Source organism: Eptatretus burgeri, chromosome 3, assembly GCF_056783735.1.
Source record: "Eptatretus burgeri isolate ZD-2024b chromosome 3, Ebu_testis_v1, whole genome shotgun sequence".
Classification (NCBI taxonomy): Eukaryota; Metazoa; Chordata; class Myxini; order Myxiniformes; family Myxinidae; genus Eptatretus; species Eptatretus burgeri.
Window position 1 is genome coordinate 109,506,450 of NC_140963.1, and position 21,024 is coordinate 109,527,473.

The 21,024-nt window shown below is 43.5% G+C and overlaps 2 protein-coding genes across 5 annotated transcripts in view; one reads left to right on the forward strand and one right to left on the reverse strand.

The window, feature by feature from the left end:
* Positions 1-2,284, forward strand: part of GNPTAB (N-acetylglucosamine-1-phosphate transferase subunits alpha and beta) — an 80,519-nt gene extending 78,235 nt beyond the window's left edge. For all 3 annotated transcript variants that reach the window (XM_085874970.1, XM_085874969.1, XM_085874972.1), the window contains one exon: positions 1-2,284. In XM_085874970.1, the coding sequence (XP_085731096.1) occupies positions 1-237 (237 nt within the window). In that variant the 3' untranslated portion in view covers positions 238-2,284.
* The window catches only part of LOC147030684 (bcl-2 homologous antagonist/killer-like), a 26,455-nt gene continuing 7,664 nt past the window's right edge, over positions 2,234-21,024 (reverse strand). The window contains exons 3-6 of one of the 2 annotated variants that reach the window (XM_085874983.1): positions 12,723-12,906; positions 12,472-12,615; positions 2,719-2,899; positions 2,234-2,548 (exon numbers count right to left, since the gene is read on the reverse strand). In XM_085874983.1, coding sequence (XP_085731109.1) covers positions 2,453-2,548; positions 2,719-2,899; positions 12,472-12,615; positions 12,723-12,906 — 605 coding nt within the window. In that variant the 3' untranslated portion in view covers positions 2,234-2,452. Of the gene's footprint in view, positions 2,549-2,718; positions 2,900-8,186; positions 8,325-12,471; positions 12,616-12,722; positions 12,907-21,024 lie in introns of those variants that run through there. The other variant, XM_085874984.1, reaches the window with a different exon arrangement.

Here is a 21,024-nt window from a genome sequence, read left to right on the forward strand (position 1 = left end):
GGTTTTTGTACGCCGTTGAGTCGGCAAAAGGATGGTTCCTCAGTGTGTGACACCAACTGTCAAACATGGAGGAGGAAGCGTGATGATCTGGGGCTCTTTTGCTGGATCCAGAGTCGGCGACTTGCACAGAGTGATTGGCACCCTGAACTAAAATGGCTACCACAGCATTTTGCAGCACCATGCAATACCCCCTGGTCTATGCCTAGTTGGTCAGGGGTTCATCCTTCAGCAAGATAATAACCCAAAACAAACCTCCAGGCTATGTCAGAACTACCTTAGAAGAAAAGCTTCAAATCATGGAATGGTCATCACAGTCTCCAGACTTAAACCCCATCAAGCTGGTTTGTGATGAACTGGACAGAAGGGTGAAAACAAAGCAACCTGCAAGTGCAACACATTTGTGGGTACTTCTGCAACAGTGTTGGGAAGAACTTTCTGAACAATATTTGATTTCCATTGTGGAAAGAATGCCACCAGTATGTTCGGCTGTTATGTCTGCAAAATGTGGCTACTTTGATGTCAAAAATTTAGATTAAATTTTGTTCAAATCGATTCCATGATTTCTTTTTTAATCGGCAACTGTTTACTTGTTCTAGGCTTTAATTTCAGAGTACATTAAAACATTAAACTGCTTAAATTTCAGTAAAAACTGGAAAAATGGGGGTGTTCTAAAACTCATGACCGGTGGAGTATATATATCATGGAACCGATTAAATTTCAGAATGAAGAGGTCATGAGAGCTAAAAATGTGATACTCGAACAGCTGAAAGGATACAAGTCAAACTTGTTACAAGTATGTATAATGATGTAATACTATGGGCAGAGACACCAAAATCGAATCATTTCTTCCTTGTCGCACACCCAATCTGTCCACCAGGTTTTGTCTGAATCCGTCCACAACTTTTTGAGATATTATGCCATATATTAGTTTAGCCCTCTCTCAATGGTGAAGAATCACTTTTAAAAATTCTAGTCGTCGAATCCGGATCTTCACCAAAATCTAATCAGTTCGTCCTTGTCACACACCCAACCTGCCAACCAAATTTCATCTGGATCCGTCCACAACTTTTTGAGAAATCTTGCACAAAAACAAACGGACAAAGAGGTGAAAACATAATTTCCTTCACTTTCGATGGAGGAGGTAAAAATGAAGCCCAGATTGGGCCGTAAGTTAACAAATCATGAAACATAACCAGAGTTTAAAGAACAACCTGTTTATTCATTCCTGTACCTGGACTGCAAGAGGTCTATCATGTTGGAAAATACAGCACCAGGAAAATGAACTTTCAAGAGAAAAAAGTTGATTCAGGTCAAAACAACTTGTAGTGCGACAGGCTGCGTCAGTTTACACTGGTACCATGCTCATGGCAGTAAAATACAAACAACAGTGGTAAAGATTTTCTCGTATTGTTACCCAAAACTTACATTTCAATAAGTTGCTCATCCTTTAAGGACGAGGATTAAAAACCCGGACAGGTGTACAGAGCTTTTCAAAACAAAAATTCTCACCCTGAGAATTTGAAACTTTGTCTACTGGGGAAAAAAAAAAATCATGTTGATCATTACATTGGCTACCCAAGAGGAATTAGGTATTACAGAATGAGGTACAAATTAAAAATATATTATTTTTGTTGTTTTGTTTGTTAGTACTGCACAGTAATGCATTGCCTTCTCATCTTGCAATGCATTCCTTTACAAAAGTACAGGCTCAATCGGCAATTAAAAAAAAAACAAAAAAAACATCTCGGCCTTAAGAATTCCATTTTAATATACAGATCCAGCTGCTGTGTGTAATCCAGATATCCAGATACATGCTGTAAAAAAAAAAGCAACAAGAAAAAAAAACCCAACTACTCAAGGCACCATCGGTTGTGAGGTAGCTGCAACGTTTCCACCAGACTTCAGCATTACAGCCCTGACACATGATGTGCAGAAAGTTGTATAAAATTCATGGTAAGTTTGAAGTATTAAACTTAAGCTCAAAGAGAGTACAAACGCCTAACCCCTCAAAATAGGGAACGTAGTAGAGGCCGAGCGGACTATTTACATCCAAATGAATCCAAGTGCAATTGGACATTGCTCAAATTCCTTGTAGAATGTGTCTCTACAGCGTCGGACCCTCCGAGCTTGAGGCATAATTCACATGAAATGATCAAAAAGTGTTAGGCCTTTGAGCGGGACACATCCTACACCCCCTCCTTATGGATTCAAGTACTTTGTTCTTTTGGTTTAAAAAAAAAAAAAAACGGCAAGTGAAAAATGTCTCAGTAAGACCAGGGTTAAATTTTGTGGACACAGAGAAAATTCAGCGACCAAGCACAGTGTATTGTCCGTCAACCCGCTGCACGTACTACTCTCCAAGCCCGAACTTCCTCACTCCATCTCGTAAGCATCGGAGTAATGCAGCTGAGGTGTCCAAGTTGTGTGTCCAAGTCGTGTGTCGAAGTGATCTTCAAGACCGTTTCAGCATCATTGCTGAGAAGAGCGTAACAATGAAGGAGGCAGCAAATACCCAGAAGAAAGGGTTTTTCAACTGCAGCACAGCATTCTTGAGGGATCAGGGTATGGATAGAGACAGGAAGTGGAGAGATATTAGAAGGATAAGGGTTGAGCGTTAAATGCTAGAGACCAACGCATGGAACAAAATTGCTGGCATGAATAGTTTGTTACGGTGCACAGGGATTTGGAGATGTAGCACGTGCCCCTTGGTAATCTCACCCAGCCTCCGTGCTCAGCAATCCACTTAGCGATGTTGTTCTGCAGGATGAAGCGACAGAAGAAGGAAGTAATCTGGCGAAAGAAACCGTGCCAACCTTTGCTGAACACATGGATTGCCATGCGGTAGCCAAAAGCTAACAACGCCAGAATACGTCCCCAGTTCACTCCATCCTGAATGAGGCTGGTGAGGGAAGGAGACACGTGACTGGTAACAATAGAGACAGTTTGTAATGACTCAGAACCACTCAGTAAGAATAAACAAAGCACACCGTACAGAACTTCTGCAAAACACAAACCATCTCGGTTATATCAGCTTGACGCTGAAACATGATGAAAAGAGGCCAGCAAAAAAAAAGGTTATTACATTATAACAAAAATGGCCCAAGGGATAAAAGGAGGAATTGATTATATATCGATGAGGTAGGTATTCCCTTAAATATAAGTGTTTTGATAGATGGTTTTGTGTCCGTGTAAATAGGAATCTTCAGGGTTGATCGCACCATAAAGAATCTTTTTCCCTCCACTAATCTTCCCTTCTTCCCCTTCATCCGTCTCAATCCAAAACCTCTTGGGTCAGTCGCCCATTGATTGCTCGGTTGAAGCCACGTCCAATGAAACTTAACAGAACCAACAGTTTTGGAGGGGGAAAACCACGACGCGTGTTTGTGTGTGCGTGTATGTTTGTTTTGGAACAATTGGCCAATGGGAATTAAATGTGGACCCTTTCAGACCTCACTAACGATTGACGAAAAGTGACCTCATGCGGGGTCGTTTTAATGGCACGGCCTGAAGGGGCGAAGCGGTCATTCAGCAGGACCAAACCTTCCTGCGACCACACCCGAGCGACCCACCTCGAGCCCATCGTGTGTGGGGGGGAAACGGCAGCCTGCACGTCAGACCAAAAGTATTCTATAGCACATCAAGCCAAAGGGAAGACTTCCTCATCTACGGTGCCCCATTAGAACCTCCAGCTTTCTTTTGTATTATTTGGTTACTTGAGAATGATATGGATTTGTTGTAAGATCAGGCAAGAGTCCAAGGGAATGGAATTAGATGAAGCGCATTGCTTTGTGGTTTATTTATTTCCTTCATTTGAGCTCAATCCTTCCTTTATTTCTATCATGTGAATAAATGTGTTTTTACAGGTCGAAATTCTTGCTTCATCTGTCCCACTGCCATCACTTGTGTGGGTAAATCTGGGTTGATGTGGCAAACACAAGTGTGCGACTGGGGCTGGCTCGTAATCTCTCGGTAACCCCCGAATGATCTAATTATTGCAGTGATTAACCATTTAGAATGAAGACTGCCTCTCAAGTCACTCTGTTATATTCGAGAGTATAATTACTTGCAGCCTGACAAGTGTTTGCCATCAATTTAGGTTTCCTGACGTTCTAAGTTTACACAGCCTCGCATCATGGCACTTGTTCATGAAAAAAAGAAAAAGAACGGCACTCTTCGACATCAACCAACATAATTACATCATTATACATACTTGTACCAAGTTTGATTTTAATCCCTTCATCTGTTCTCAAGCATCACATTTTTACTTGACATGAGCTCTGACCTCTGACTTCTTGATGCTATCATAATATATACTTACTGGTTCACTGGTCCATCACTGGTTCACAGGTTAGCGTGGTAACATAATTTTTACCTAATGGGACCTCTGAAATTTGACCTCTTGACCCCATAATCTAATTGGTTCAACTTTACATCATTGTACATATTTGTACCGAGTTTGACTTGGATCCCTTCAGCCGTTGTTGTTATCGTGGTAATGAAAACCTATCCGTGGACGGATGGACAACCTGAAAACATAATGCTGGAATGGTGACAAAGAACCTCTGTGCCATGCGAGCACTTGCTGAAAGTCCTAAGAAAGAGGGAGTACCTGCCACTCATCCACCTTATTTTAGTACCCATCATCAATTAGCATATCCTGATGCTGTGTGGACTGTGCTTCTCTGCTGATGGACCTCTGGGAGCTTACACATGTTGCTGTATTTGAGCCTCGGCAGTAAATGCTGAAATCTATCTGTCCAGGTTCTAACCAACATCTTTGTTCTTTGTTCCTTTCACACTTTCTACTTTTTTCACAATTCCCTTTATTCATTCCAATTCTTGCTTTTTCTTCTCATTCATCTCTCTTCCTCTCCATTTCTCTCTTCGGAGAAGTGAATTCTTGCAGAAAGTTTTCTGTAAGGCTCACTTGGCTCTGCCTGGAAGGGTTTGAGGGTTCGGGAGTAGTGGCTGAACCCGAATCCTATCCAGGTCCCCCCTGACGACTCCATCTTTGCTCTTTACTTCTTCGGTTTCCTTTTTTGTCTTCCACTTGATTAACAAGGTCTCCAAATTGTAGCCGGGAAGACGTTAAAATTGAATATGCATTCTGGCTCCGCCAATTTTTCTCAGATTGAATCAGAGCTAGAATGACGTAGGAAAAGACATTTAATTTTGATATACATATAAATCTGGAAAGGAAAAGGGGTTTCGGGTGTTCTACTGGCCTTGACATTTCTCTATATTAATAAAGAAAACTTTACAGGTCCAGGGAGTAAAAAATAATAATGATAACTCGAGAGTTAATAAAACAGCTTACCCTGTGCAGGGGCATTCCATGCCAAGTGTACACACCCTCCCGACACTAATACCTCATTTTCTCCCCATATGTTGGTCATTTATTCACTTGGGTGAAAAACTCAAAATACCAACTTTAAGACCTGTGGGCCCATTTTAGGGGTCCCCCAAATTTGGGCGCCCCCCGGCTGCCCCACAATCTTCCAGAGGCCATATCACAGGTTGTAGTGGTCCGATTTGGCTGATCTTGGTATCAAAATGCTCGTAAAAGCGAGATCTTTCGAATCGCGTAAAGTAAAATCACTCCGAAACAGTAATTCAAAAAGTTATAGTTTGGGGCGCCCTTTGACCTTGGGCCCGCGCTCCCCAGCCAAACCGATGGTCCCGATGTTTTTGTGTGAGAATACCCCTTCATATACTCCAACACCTCAGCATAAATGAAAACGGGATCTCAATGGGTTCAAATGTGATGATGGTTTTATTGTTCGGGGACTCGGGTGCTGGACACACAATACGCCACAATACATAGCACAATATTTGAACACAAGATTTCCAATACACTATATCAGTATATTGTGCATAAATTTTCCACATGCAGGAACTGGAAGCGATACTAGTATGAGTAAGAGTTTTTCTGAGCATATTATAGTCAAGATTTTTTGCCAACCAATGTTTTATTTGACAGCTGTGTTTCTTTTATACTGATTGTGTAGGTTCTACCTGTGGCAGTTTTTGGTTCTACGGAAAGAAGTATATCAGAAATGTCTAAAATGCAGTGATCTTCAATGTCAGGAAAAAAGAAACTATTTGCGGGCCGGTTTGGATGAAGAATATTCACTTTCACTTCGTGAGTGTCGTGAAAGGCTTCCCTGATGCAGGCAAGCCACCATTTTCCATCATAGTGCACTATGACATAACCTGAGAGTTTCCTGTTAAAAGTTGGTGTAGATTTTGAAATAGCTGACTTGATACGGTGTTCCTCGCTAAGGCTGAATTCGCGTACTTGAAGAGCAGTTTCAGAAATAGGGATGAAAGTATGAAGTTTTTGAGTTCCAGCTATGGTTTTGGTCGTTTTTAACGTTTCTTCCAGATTTCGTTCTTCCTCGTCATACGCCTCTTGTATCCCGTAACCGAACTTCATTTCATTCAAACCATTTTCAGCAAAGGCGAAAAGATCTTTTGGAGAAATAATTTGACTGTCGTAAGGTCTACGCAGGCTCTCACGTGTTGCTTCTCGTTTGACTGTACCTCCCACGCCATCTAAAGGGCCCTTGCCATGACTTGTAGCAAAAAAAATGCCATTCTGCGTCAATACCATACTCTGATTTGTGACGACATAGGTTTATGAAGGCTTTGCAATTCTTATATTGGCCAGCGCAACCGTCTGAGATATAGTAAAGTTTTTTACATTTCCAAAGCTAGATGTCAAGTGTTCAATGAGCATTCTTTGGAAGAAGTGGACTGAGACAACGTCGTGAGTATTGCATTCTGATATAATCGTGAACGAATCGTGGTTTAATTTGCCATCGTCCGATTTGAAATAGTAAACCCAGGGGTGAATTGTCGCTTGAGAGCAGTTCCAATGGAATCCTTGGGCCGCATCCTGTACGACAAACGAATAGTTCTCTGAGAAGTCTCCAATAATGACAAATTCTCCTTCACTGATTTTGTCTTTCTTATTTTTCAGAAACTGAGATTGGGCCTTGGCAATGAAGTCGTGTCTCACTAATTTCACCGCAAGTTCACAGAATTGATTAATGAATTCTTCCAAAGGCAGGACCATGGAGCTCAGTTCAGATCTGTCGGTGGATGTCCACCGTTTAGACTGAATTTCATGAATATCCTCTAGTTCATAAGCAGTCAGTAGCTAGGTTTTGAAGTCTTCAATTGATGGGCAACTTTCACAAGTTCTGAAATAACATGCTGGTTGTGCTGGGTTACAAACTATGCATGCTATCACATGATGATATCTCGGAAGTTCGGCTATCTGTGGAATTTTGGAACCAAACATCATGAGTTTCACATTTTGATGTATCGTACATACACATGCACTGTGTGTACCGCCTGAACCGGCCAGGGCACACTCCGAGGGACGGAGCATGGCAAACTTCGCAAATCCAATTTTCAAGCCAGGGTTCTTCTCTTTGAATTTCTGAAACAGTTCCTTGAGATTGTTGAGTACCAGGCACTTTTGAATTGTGTCTTTTTCATGTTCATTCCTGACCACCACACAGTCCTTTTTTCCCCCACATTATTCGGCTGACTTCATCACTTCGGTAAAATTCGGTTACGGCGGATTTCACTTCGTCAGGCAATATTATACCCTGTTTGGGATTTGGAGACGACAGCATACCGTTTTCTTTCTCTAAATTTTTGTCTTGCACAGCCATTCTTTGGGAGCAACTGAATTCACTCATCATCCCTCTGATGCTCATATTCCGAGCAAATATTGTCAGAAAACGTATTTGCTCTGCACGCTCGAAACAACGTATTTTTCTTTCAGGCTTTTGATCACCTCCAGCATGCAGCTTTAATCACATTTTGACGCTGTATTTTGTATTTTCTCCACAGTGCTTGGTCCAGCAACTAGTTCTAATTTCTTTCGCACAGAATCTTCCACTTTACTTCGCTTTTCAGGAACGTACCCTGGGTTCCTTTCTGCCTTTTGTTTGTCGAATGGGCTTTCGCCTATCATCGGTAACGACTGGTTAAATAGATCAACTTCTGCTTCTCGCTCAAAAACCTCCTCGTCCTCATCTGTCGAAATACATTCTGCAACGCCTTCGATAGTACCTTCTGATGATAATTTCGAACTGGTCGAAGATGATTCTTCAATACGCTCTGGTGACAACTGCGTTTTTTTCTGCACAAAGTACAAAGTCTGTTATCTTTTTTCACCTTTGAAGAAAATTTCATCAACATATCATTTGACACATTGCAAAGATCTTTTCGTCGTTTCGTTTTATGGCAGCTGAACGGATCGCAACAGTATTTTCGGAACCCCTTTCGATCTTCAGTCACCATGCTTACTGCAAAATATGCAAAAACTGAGATTAGCCCATTTATAACTTAATTGGATGATGGTTATACAAAAAAATGTACACTTAAAAATCAATCAACACAATAGGCAGAATAATTTTTTGCAAATTATGTCAGGTCAGGTATGGGAGCATGTGCCAGAACAGTGCGTCGCTGCGTCCACTTTCCGCCGGTACTCCAGGGGCCTCCGTCTGGCCATCCCCCAGGCAGATGCCAGGCCCATCCCCATCTACTTAAGATGATGGTCAACCTGCTGCAACCACGAGGCACGTGGTTGGCCCACTGGCCTCCTCCACCCATGAGACTCCCTCGATGAGAGAATCTGGTGAGCAGGATCAGCGTCAGGAAAACGAGCCACATGTCTATACAGCCTCAACTTACGCTAACGGACTATGCAGATAACAAATCTCATCAGAGTCTCTCTCAGCAACCGCTCGTTGGACACAAAATCCGACCAGCGATAGCCAAGGATTCTCCGAAGAGACCTGGTACCAAAGGAATTAAGTCTCCGTCTCAGATCCTTGGTCAGAGTCCAAGTCTCGCACCCATAGAGCAAGACTGGAAGTACCAAGGACCTGAAGACTCGGACTTTCGTCCTCCCGCACAGGTACCGGCAGCGCCACACCCCATGATCCAGTGAATCCATGACTCCCCAGGCCCGACCCAGACGTCTATTGACCTCTGACCAGCAGAGACATGAATATCACTGCCAAGGTAAGTGAATCTCTCCACGACCTCAACATCCTTACCACAAACACACAGACAGGACAGCAGCATCCAAGATTTCACCGAAAGCCTGGATCTTAGTTTTGATCCAAGAAACCCATAATCCCAGCGCCTCCGACTCCTCATTCAGCACCTCGAGGGCCCCCAAAAGGATATCTAAAGTCTCCGCAAAGATGACTGCATCATCTGCAAAATCAAGGTCCGAGATCTTGACATTCCCAAATGATGCACCGCAGCTTGATCTCTCCGACATCCTCCCTAAAATCCAGTCCATACAAGTGCTGAAAAGTGTGGGGGCCAGTACACACCCCTGACAAACTCCAGTAACAACTGGAAATAAGTCAGACATGGTACCACCACACTTCACAGCACTCTCAGTACCAGAGTAGAGTTCAGACATCAGATCGATCAGTTTTGGTGGCACCCCACAAAGAGCAAGAATCCTCCAGAGGACATCCTGATTCACTGAATTGAACGCTTTACAGAGATCAACATAGGCTGCAAGCAGCTCCTGCCGAAACTCTCGACTGCGTTCTGTGAGGACACGAAGAGCAAGGATACGGTCAATCGTTGACTTCTTTGGTGTAAAGCCTGACTGCTCTGGACGCTGGTGCTCAAGCAGATGGTGGCGAACCCTATCAAGAATTATCTGAGCAAAGACCTTGCCTGGCACTGAGAGCAGCGTCACCCCTTGGTAGTTGTTGCAGTCTTGGCGATCACCCTTCCCTTTCCAGAGAGGAACAACAAGGCCCCTCTTCCAGTCAGTTGGGATGATGCCTGTCTTCCAGGCAGAGCACAAAACTGCATGCACGACATGAGTGCAGCATTTCCACCAGCCTTGAGAAGTTCAGCATGGATGCCAGATCCCTGGAGCTTTGCCCCATTTCAACTGGTTCACTGCAGCCCGTGTTTCCACAAGCGAAGGTGGACCACAGTTGATTCGAGGGTCAGCAAGAGGGATTGTAACACCCTTGACGTCCAACTCGACAGCTGGGGGATCAGCCTGGTACAACCGCTCAAAGTAACTGGCCCAGCGGGCTTTCACTTCAGACTCCTCTGTCAAGAGCCTACCACTCTCTGCTCAAACTGCAGTGCTCCGAGCAATGGGCTTGGATGAACGCAATGCGCGAATTCCCCTGTAAGCGGGACGAGAATCACCTGTCCACAGGTGATGTTCTACCCCCTCAAAGATTCCTCGCACATCAGCCTCCTTGTCCACCCTCAGTGCACGTACAGTTTTACGCCTCAGCTCTTTGAACAGCTCAGCTCTGCCATTCAGCCTGGCCCTGCGACTCTGATCAATGGTATCCAGTGTCCCTTGAGAGACAAAATTTTTCTTTGCCCTGCGGTGAGTTCCAAGACATCCACCGGATGATGCAATATATATATATATAATAGTCCATAGATGACGATTGTCAATTTCAGACATAAAGTCGCCTGCCAGCAGGTGACATCATTGAAACGATGACGGCAAACGTCGCCCAATGTCGAATCAGGAATTAGTGATATGTGGACCCCGAACAATAAAACCATCATCACACTTGAACCCATTGAGATCCCATTTTAATTTATGCTGAGGTGTTGGAGTATATGAAGGGGTATTCTCACACGAAAAAAATTAGGATCATCGGTTTGGCTGGGGGGCGGGGGGGGCAAGGTCAAAGCACACCCCAAACTATAACTTTTTGAATTACTGTTTGAGTGATTTTACTTCACGTGATTCGAAAGATCTCGCTTTTACGAGCATTTTGATACTAAGATCATCTAAATCGGACCACTATAACCTGTGATATGGCTACTGGAAGATTGTGGGTCAACCGGGGGCGCCCAAATTTGGGGGGGCCCTAAAATGGGCCCCCAGGTCTGAAAATTGACACTGTTATACCGTGGATACAAACACTTGCACAAAAAAAAAAAAGAGTGAAATCTGAGACCGTGTCAAAATTTCGCTGAAAAATGTGTACACTAGACATGGAACACCCCTGCAGGCTTGAGAAAAATGAACCAGGAAGGATCTTTTAAACTCCTGCTTTTCATTTTGCACTAAACAAACAGCACTTTACTATACCATCCATCCATCGGGACCATACTCTGTGCAGAGCGTTGGTGCTGCCGAAGCAGTCTCCTTGGATATTGGGTACAATACTGGATGGGTCGCCACTCCGACACAGGATACCAGCAAGCTGGCACTCATTTTGCCGACCTTGGAAGGATGACAGGCAGAGTCAACCCCACCTGGTATTAATTCAACATTCAAGTGGGATTTGAACTCAGGATCCTAGGATCCCAAGTCCACCACCCTAACCATTAAGCCAACACCAGGCATGGTTTAATATGTGGTGCACCATATTTGTTTGAATGCTGAACCTCAGTTTCACTGCACTCAGGACACAAGACGACATAAATATTTTTTCCAAGTACTGCTAAATGGAAGGTTTTGGAAAGTGCCAATAACGTGATTTGTGTTCTCCAGTGTTCTAGTATAATTCATTGCTAGTTTGAAATAAAATAAAGGTTCTGAAAGTTGTAAAAAGAAAAGAAAAAAAAAAAAAAAAAACTTCAAATATATATATATATATATATATATTTGTTAGGAAGTCGACCGCTGTTGATGCACTCAGTCTTTTATCCCACCTTATTGAACACGTTAAAATTAATTCTTCGTGCCTATTGTTTGTGTTCTTTATGACATCCCTAAAAACAGTACATTTCCTGTTTGGAATGATTTTAAAATTTTGACAGCCAAAGAAAATAAAAATTTACTTTGCTCCTCTGCGTGCATGTATGAGGTTCCGTACATTTCATCAAATTGAGAGCTGCAAAACTGCAGGTTCGTGTTCCGATTTGTGTTCAAAATATCGAATCAAAATCAAGTTGTTCCACAATCATAAGCTGACGTCTGTAGACATTCAGCTAAAATGAACTAATTGTTCAACCACGCTTTTCACTTTGCACGTGCGGGGTAATAAATAACTAAAAAGAGACGAGAGCAATTGTTTTGATTCATGACACTGAGGTTGCAGATTTCCAAATGTCAGGATCAACAGCAGCTCCCACATCTTTAATGTCTCTATGGATGAGACAAGTTAATGCTTGTAAAATGAACATTTAGAAAAGGTGCACTTTCTGCAGTGTAACGATGTTTAACAGTTCTTTTCACAAGGATTGTTTTGCAACAGAGTAAGTCACGGTCAAATGTGCTTTTGGTAAAAATTTTGGTCAGTTGTGTGGACGTCACTGTGATCGTTGAAAAACTGCCATTTTCTTAAGTGTCAAGAACCTCTTGGGAAACCTGATGACATATTTTTGCACTATTGTAACCCTTAATGCACAAAGAAGAAGAAAAATTCTCCACCGGATTTGAAACCTTTTTATGAGTATGCAAGGAAGGCATGTAGAATTAGACATTACCTCATCGCTATCTCCCGGAAGACGTCGTACGCGTTTTCCTGTGTGATTTGGAGACTGCACAGGAACTGCTGGAACTGTCTATCGTAACGCCGGGTAATTTCATCGCCGATTGTCGCCAACTGTCGTCCAACCTGGGCCGTAGGACTAGGAGGTCAAGGATGAGGGTGAGGATAAAGGCAAGAAGGTTCTGTCATGGCACTCGAAAAGACAAAGGAGAGAAGAATAATGGATAAACGAATTAGTCTCCTCACCTGAGAGGTGAGTCCTGAATCCCAAAAATCTCAGACATGGCAGGTGTCAAACAGGCTGCCCCCGGAGCTACCATTGCTCCGACTGCACTGCCCTCTTGCTCTGCAGCATGAGCCTCATCCTGTTCAACACGGCAATATACGTAGCTGCGAAACACTGCCTCGGCATCTGCAACCACTGAATCCTCTGTCAGAGCAAATACACATTTGAGAGGAAGTTAGACTCATGCACCACATTTTCTCTCCTTGTTATGGAGATCAGACTTGTTCTATAATATTTAAGGCACGAGATGAGACGCACATGATCCTAAGTGTCAGGTTTGTCATGTCCCACCGTGTCTTCCTCAGTGATATGGTGAGTATGTGACCCAATAATGTTCACATGTAGAGATTACAATAACTGGATAAATTTACACAGAGATGCAAAGAAAACCTGTTCTTAGCTCGTTTGTAAAAAGACAATACATGCTCCACCCAGAGATCGAGCCTTTCTTGCACACACCGACCCAGGAACGCAACCATTCATTCACATTGTGGTATACATGTGATAACAGGTTTCAAATGTTTACAAAAGTCCTTAACCATTAATGCTTTACTATGTGGTTCAAATTTAAATCGTAGACATCTTTTCGACAAACATCCATGTTTCAAAATGGACATTTATGAACCAAAAAAGCCCATATGGGCATCCTTACTCATTTATGTGGGCATCCTTAGTCATTCAAGTCATTCTCTGAAAAATTAATCACAAACTACAAGGCCTTTGTTCATAGCTCAATGGAGTACTGCACTGTACTGATCTGCCCTATCTATGGGCTGGCACCCCAGCATAACATTTGTCTCTTCCTGGATTCTGTGGAATCTAAGCTCTCAACATGACTGGAGGATGTGGCCAAAGCACAAGACCTGTTGCTGTCACATCATATACAGATCAGTGGCCTTTTAACCACCTCTCCTGTTTTTTAATTCCCTCTGCTCTCCTCACACTCCCCCCCCCGCCGACCCTCACCATCTCCTCTTCTCCTCTCGGATGCACATATTCTTCCAATAACCCCATTCTTGTTCAACTCCCAACATCCAGGTTTATTGCAGCACACCAACTCGATTGTTTCTTCTTTCTCCCATTTGTAGAACTGCCTTCCTGAAGCTGTTCAATCCCACCCTTCGATCCAGGGCTTCAAAAGCATATGATACTGTTGCGGGCCAGGTATCTGCCGCGAGCACGACCGCCAGGTGGAGCAGTGGGGTCAACTCTACCGAACACCCGGAATCTAGATCGTACCTTTCGGAAAACTCCGAGGGTACGGGTCCCTTACAGGACCGTGAATAGTCAATAAATCAACCACTTGGTACAGGGTTATTTGCCAAACTTCAAAATACCTAGAGGCCCACGTGGCGAACTACCGAGTATTCACACCCTCGACGGAACTCGAACGGGACGAGTCGTTTCCGTGCTCGACCCATGCGTAACCCAAGCGGATGGTCACCGAGGTCCCGTCGATCCAAATGCACACCACTACGGCAATAACGGCCTTCTTTAATTTCCCCAACACGCACCGTTTTAAACCAATGAGGAAAACACAGAAACGAACTGATACATTTAACAGGGGATTTATTTACAATAGGGAAAGGGGAAACACAGAGCAGAATTAACACCGAATATAGTCATGCAATGTACAAAGAGCAAGCACTTAACGATTTCTACTTACAGACGGGCCCACAAATACACACACACAGATACCCAGAAGGCATCGACCTTCCCACCTCGTGCAGTTTGGCTGAGACGAGCGAACCAGACCAGCGTCGAGATGCGGTGAGAAGAACCAGGCGCCAGCGAGGTGAGATCAGAAGAACCAGGCGCCAGCAAGATGTGATCAGAAGAACCAGGCGCCAGCGAGATGCGATCAGAAGAACCAGGCGCCAGCGAGATGCGATCAGAAGAACCAGGCGCCAGCGAGATGCGATCAGAAGAACCAGGCGCCAGCGAGATGCGATCAGAAGAACCAGGCGCCAGCGAGATGCGATCAGAAGAACCAGGCGCCAGCGAGATGCGATCAGAAGAACCAGGCGCCAGCGCGATGCGATCACAAGAACCAGGTGGGGCGCAAATTCTTTCTCCCCACGCTCGAGCCCGACAACCAAAACCTCCCCCTGTCCGCTCGCGCAACAACCATATTCACACTTGTCCGGGGGGGGGGGGGGGGACGCCTACTCGCTGGACGGTTTTGGCATGCAAAATGCGCTCGTCGTCTCTGTCATTGGCCAGAAAGGGCACCAAGTCCGTTGATTGGACCGGGGGGGGGGGTGACTGCTGTCGTGGCAGACCACCCCCCAAACAGGCAGAGGAATATTATCCTGCGTGGGCTTTGCTCATTGGCCGACGGCCGGGGAGCTCGCTCGCATCTTCCTGATTGGGCGAGAGCCGCCGCGAGGCTCCTCCTTGAACTCCGCCCACCACGGGTGCCATGGTGTTGGCCAGAGCGAGGTGAAGGTGAGGTTGATGCTGGTGGTGTTGTAGTAGATTTATGGATGTAATTCAAATCCTAACTATCAAAATAACTTTGCAGTGCATGTATGTAGTTCCCATTAGACACAGGTAGGGGGCGCTAACTACAAACACACTTATCGAAATAACTAAGCTACGGAGACGGCTGTCTGTCTGTGTGCACAAGGCGTCCAGATTCGTAACAATAAATCATCTTCATCATCATTTTCTCCTGTCATGTAATCCCCAATCCCTACTCTCGATCTTTTCTATTCCTATTTACTCCACCGAAACCAACCTTCTTACGTGCAGGTTTAAACTGCTTCCTCACCTGCTTTCCTGTTCATACACTTCTTGCTTGTATTTAGTTGTGATTCCACTTCAGTTTATTGCCTTTTTATCCCGTGAGCTTGCTCTTCCACAACCACAGCCACACACACACATAAGGCCACCACGTTTTTATTCATCAATTTGTAATCCTCTCTTGCAGGTAATATAAACTCAAACTCGATGAGACTCAAAATAATAGTTTTACACCAAGAAGTCAATTCCAAAAAGAAATATCCCACAAAACAGGTATTCCCAGATGTGGCATTCAAGCAATATAGAAGCATCATGAGACTGGAGAAGTTAAGGATAGAAAACAGATTGGAAGGCCAAAAAAAAAATAAAAAAAAAAATAAAAATAAAAAAAACTCAGCAAAACAGATGAGCAATGCTTCATAAGTTCCTTAAGAAACAGAGAAAAATTAAATGCTGAACTTTCAGAAGAACTTCCAAGGAGTTTTGAGTGGACTCTTCCACTGTCAGAAGGTCGATCAAAAGTGGTCTCCCTGGGCAAGTTGCTGTCAAAAAGCCCTTTCTGAGTCAAGGTAAGAAAGCCAAGAGACTGAAATATGCTCAAGAACATCAGAGTTGGGATGCTAATCAGTGGGGAAATGCACTTTGGAGTGAAGTCAAAGTTTGAGATTTTTGGAATAAAGACAAGGCGGTACGTCAGGAGGAGGGTTGAGGATAAGTATACGGATATGTGTCTACAGCCTGCTGTGAAGCATGTGTTCTGTTCAGGTTTGGGGATGTATTTCTGTTGCTGCTGTTGGTGATTTGGTGGGAATTGAAGGAACAATCAATACTGACAAGTACAAGCAAGTCCTAATCTCCCATGGTATCCCATCAAGAAGGGATTTGTTTTCCAGTACGACCAACCGCAAACACCACAGACGTCGTTAAAACAAATTTACAAAGAAAAGCAGTCAGGAACTCTACAACTATGAGAATGGCACCCTCAAAGTCCTCAACTTAACATCACAGACGCTGTCTGGGATTATTTGGACCGGAAGAAAAATGAAAAGTTGAGCTATCGGAATTTTGCCAGAAATTTCAGGAAAACATTCCAAAACGAATATCTTCTGAGTATGCATGAAAAAGGTGGTCACACCAAGTATTGAAATTTCATTCATTATTATGATCTGATTCAACCTGATCATGATAATACCTTTCAATTCTCAAAATATGCCAAATGTGTCAAGAAAACCATTTTCAAGGTGGCCAAAGACTCTTCCACAGTTCTGTGAATATATCTATTCTGCACTACAGAGATAGGAGGTTTATGTTTGTCACGCACGAACTCGGCTATCGCCGTGAGTAGGAAGTTATCCTCGACAAGATGGCGTAGACGACCTTTTCCGTGCACCATTCACATCACATCACATCACATCACAAGTTGAAATGTTGACTCGAAACTGATTTCCGAATGATAAACTGATGTTGGAAAAGTGAAACTGAAACTACTGATCTACTGCAGATCATCGAATGGGAAACTAGAACTGGATATCTGGGATCACAAAGGGATCACCATTCACCATGGGGGTAAGGCTCCCCTGGCTTACCCTTGGCTCACGATCCAATGAGAGCATATTTTGTATTTAGGGATACAGTATAAATTAATAAAATGTCCCCATGTGTAATCTATGCATAATATTCAACATCATGAAAATTGGAGGAAAATTATCCAAGTTGTGGTCAAAAAGATGTTATTTGTTAATTAGGTCACAATCCAAAAAAAGTAGGTCAAGGACACTAATCAAATACCAGGTGCCCAACTTCAGTGCAGAGCCACCATGATGATGCAATAACATATTGGAAGGCCAAGCTGTCTGAAATTAAACATTGGCAAAATTGAGCGATGACAAAAAAAAAACTGGTTATTTTTTTCAGACCACTATTTAACATTGACAATGTTATAATTTTTCAGAGCACCATTTTACCTTGACCTTTAAAGTGGAGGGGTATGATGTAAATTAAGCGCAGATGTGATTTGCTCTCGGTCTCGGCTATCTAAAGAGAGCAATCGAGGCTATCTGGTTGACAGAGTCGCCGGGCCGAAGCCTCTGGGTAGGAGGTGACGCTATGGTGTAGGACAATGTCCAGTGGAGATCGGGGAGTGCTCATCACTCCACATGTTTCAATGTATTAGTGCTGATATTTTCATATGTTGATACAATCAGCCTGGACTCTTACTCAGACTCCTTTCCTCCAGCGTAGGCAACTTCAAAGATGACATTCTCAGTGCCAGAAAACAATGTTGGCAAAGATACTTGCTCTGTGCCACATTGTTGCAGAATTGCTGAGCAGGCTTTTTTGAGAGTTTAAGTCATTTGAAGGTTTCATGACTTTCAAAACGTACACTGATCACAATTGTATAAAACATTTTCCAAAAGCTCGTTTTTGAGAATGTCTCGACTGGAAATGGAATGCAGCAGCACAAAGTATGGAATGTAATCCTGTTTCAACTTGTGCTGTACCACAAGGAAAAGAAATGAAAGTTTGAGTAAAAATTAAAATAAATGAAGCAAACTCCAGGTCTTCTTAAAAAAATAAAAAAGACATAGAGCTTCCAATCACCCCCCACCCCAAACTATGATCTTTTCTATCCCATTAACCCTCCTAAAATTTCGAGTTTTTCCTTCTGTATCCATGTTGTCTACCCCATGCGTCCTCCCTTACCCTTCATTCCTTATTTGTCCGAGTCTCCCTATATTTTGTCCTTCAACCCTGCCATTGGTGTTTCCCCTCTCTTTCTGCTGTTAAGTCCTGATCCGTTCTATGTTCCAAGTCCTCCATGAATCTCGACTTTGCATACAAACAGGAACTTCCATAAACATTCCTCATTCTTAATACAGCCTTCAGGAAGGAATGTTATTTTACGGTTGTCTAGGGGAAATGGGGGTACAATGGGACATTGGTGATGGTGGTGCACTGGGGCATCCCCTCAAGCAGCAATGATTGGCCAATGGTGAGCCAGTATGCTGAACTTTCATAACGACTCCCCCCCCTGCTTGTCATCGACCTGATTTGGCTTTCCCACCCGAACACGTACTTCATGATGCAGGGATCCCACGTTCAGAGTTTTGTCGATAGTCTCCTAATGCAATTCATGTAAATGTACACTGGTGTCTTCTCAGGTCCTTGCGCATGCGATTATAGGTGCAAGCTCCTTTCCTTTATCAATCAATAAATTATTTATTTTATTGCCCCTTTCATTTCAAATCAATTGGCAAAATGCGAGACAAAGAAGAATGAGTATTGTTCAGAATAAAGAATGGCATGGATGAGGATATCAATTGGTTCGCAGGCACCAGCAGTGACCACTATTTTCGTTGTGTCTGTGTGTGACTCTCTCCAGAGCATAGCTCCGTGACGTTTGATGCGATCTTGATGAAACTTGGACACAAGCTCGATATCATGGTCCAGTTGTGTCTTTTTGTACGAGGGGCGTCCCACTCCCCTTGTAGGTGGAGCCACGCCCACTTTAACTTTTTATTTTATCTTATTTTTTCTCGCAATTTCATTTCCTAGAAGCTGTGCAACAATGTCCATAAGTACAACATATAAAAAAAATCCGATTTTACTTTGGTCAATTTTGACGGAAGAGCTTCCTCAATAATGCCCGCGAACCATCGTCGCCTCCCGGCTTGTTAAGAAAAAGCAATTGTGTAAAAACAAGACTTAAAAAGAGATTTAAAAATTGTGATTGACGAGGTAATGTGGATTCCAAAGGTAGAGTTCCACAATCTCAGAGCATCATTAAAGATTGCTTCTCATGAAAAGGCTACAGCTTGGAGCAGGGAACATCCAGGAATAAAGTTAGATTATATAAACAGGAACCAATTTAGCTATAGCTTTGAAAATTAACAGAATTTTAAAATCCCGGTGAGCGGACGCGCTGGAAGCTGAGTGTGCGGACGCGCTGTTAGCCTGGCGTGCGGACGCGCTGGAAGCCCGGCATGTGTTTCAAATGGAGCACCTCATCTCCATTAGAGCAATTAAATTGCATCAGATGTGGCAATAAATGTGAATGGATGCTCCCAGATTGCCAGCTCAATGACAGAGGACACCATTTGCATTTTTGCCATCCTCATCCTTGCCCCATTTATAATCCTGTGAAGGTACGCGCAACTTGCTCATTGGTTGTAATCTTAATTTGTGGGTTTCAGAAGGTGGAACTGAGTCCTCCCAAGACTCAAAGTATCCACCTCCATTTCACTATAATCGGATCAAGCTTCAAGGAGCAAGTTGTGTGTGCTTTGTTGTTCTTGCATCTTTTACTCCTCAGTGAAGGGGGATTCCCCATGATTCCTCCCTTGCATAAGCAGATATGTCGATGGAACCCGATTCTGTAATCCCAGCATTTCAGAAAACATTTCTCAGAACTCAATCGTAGTCAAGAAAAAACAAAAAGAATGCTGTTACGACGGGTTTGCAAACAACAATGATGAGTTGATTGGTGACACTCTTGGTATGTCACTGTCGAGGGGAAGGTTTTGTTCTGAAAAAGTCGATGTGTTTTGTCCCCCCCCACCCCTAAAAACAAACACACAGCATGTTTAGTTGGTTTTAAGTCTCAGCACAGGTAGATTACCCTCTTAAATATACATGAATGCATGTTTACTAAAAGGGACGGTAAACTACTACTCGATTATTTGCCAAACAAACACTACATTACCATGTTTTAGTTTTTCACAAACGTGCCTTTTATTTACCTTTAATGACGTTCTTCATCATTCATTATTAAGACTCTTGGAAGAGCTCCATAAATTGTTTAAATAGTTATATATATATACATAGCCTGGTGTTGGCGCAGTGGTTAGGGCAGTGGCTTGGGATCCAAAAGGTCCTGAGTTCAAACCCTGTTGGGCCACTGAATTAATACACCAGGGGGTTGACTCAGCCTGTCATCCTTCCGAGGTCGGCGAAATGAGCACCAGTGTACTGGGCTGGTGTATACCCCGGTTAAAATAGGTGTACCATATCCCTGTGTCGTAAGAGGGACCAGGGTTGCGTCAGGAAGGGCATCCGGCGTAAAACATGTGCCAAATCACTATGCGGATCATACGGATGATCCGCTGTGGCGACCCCTAATGGGAGCAGCCGAAAGAAGAAGTTATATATTTACAACCAATGAGAATCCATTAGTTAGGAATTTACAAGTCACATTTATTGTGAGGTGTTTGCTACTACGACACAACTACCACTAATAATAACAGTAACTCGCCGAAACCCCGTCACAGACGGATTCCGTTCCATGAGCCCAAGATGACAACCAGTGGCGGCTCTTGTAAGAGCCGGATCCCAGTCGATGTGCTCCATGGCCTTACCTAATGAGGCCTACAAAACGTCCTTGTACACGACATTTTTGGTGTACACTACTCCTTGTGAAGAAGTCCCCTGATTTGTGCACGTGTCTACTTTGACGTACAAACACCATGTCAAAACTTCTCAGGTCACAGTATCGAGAAAAACGTGACGCGACCGCGAGGA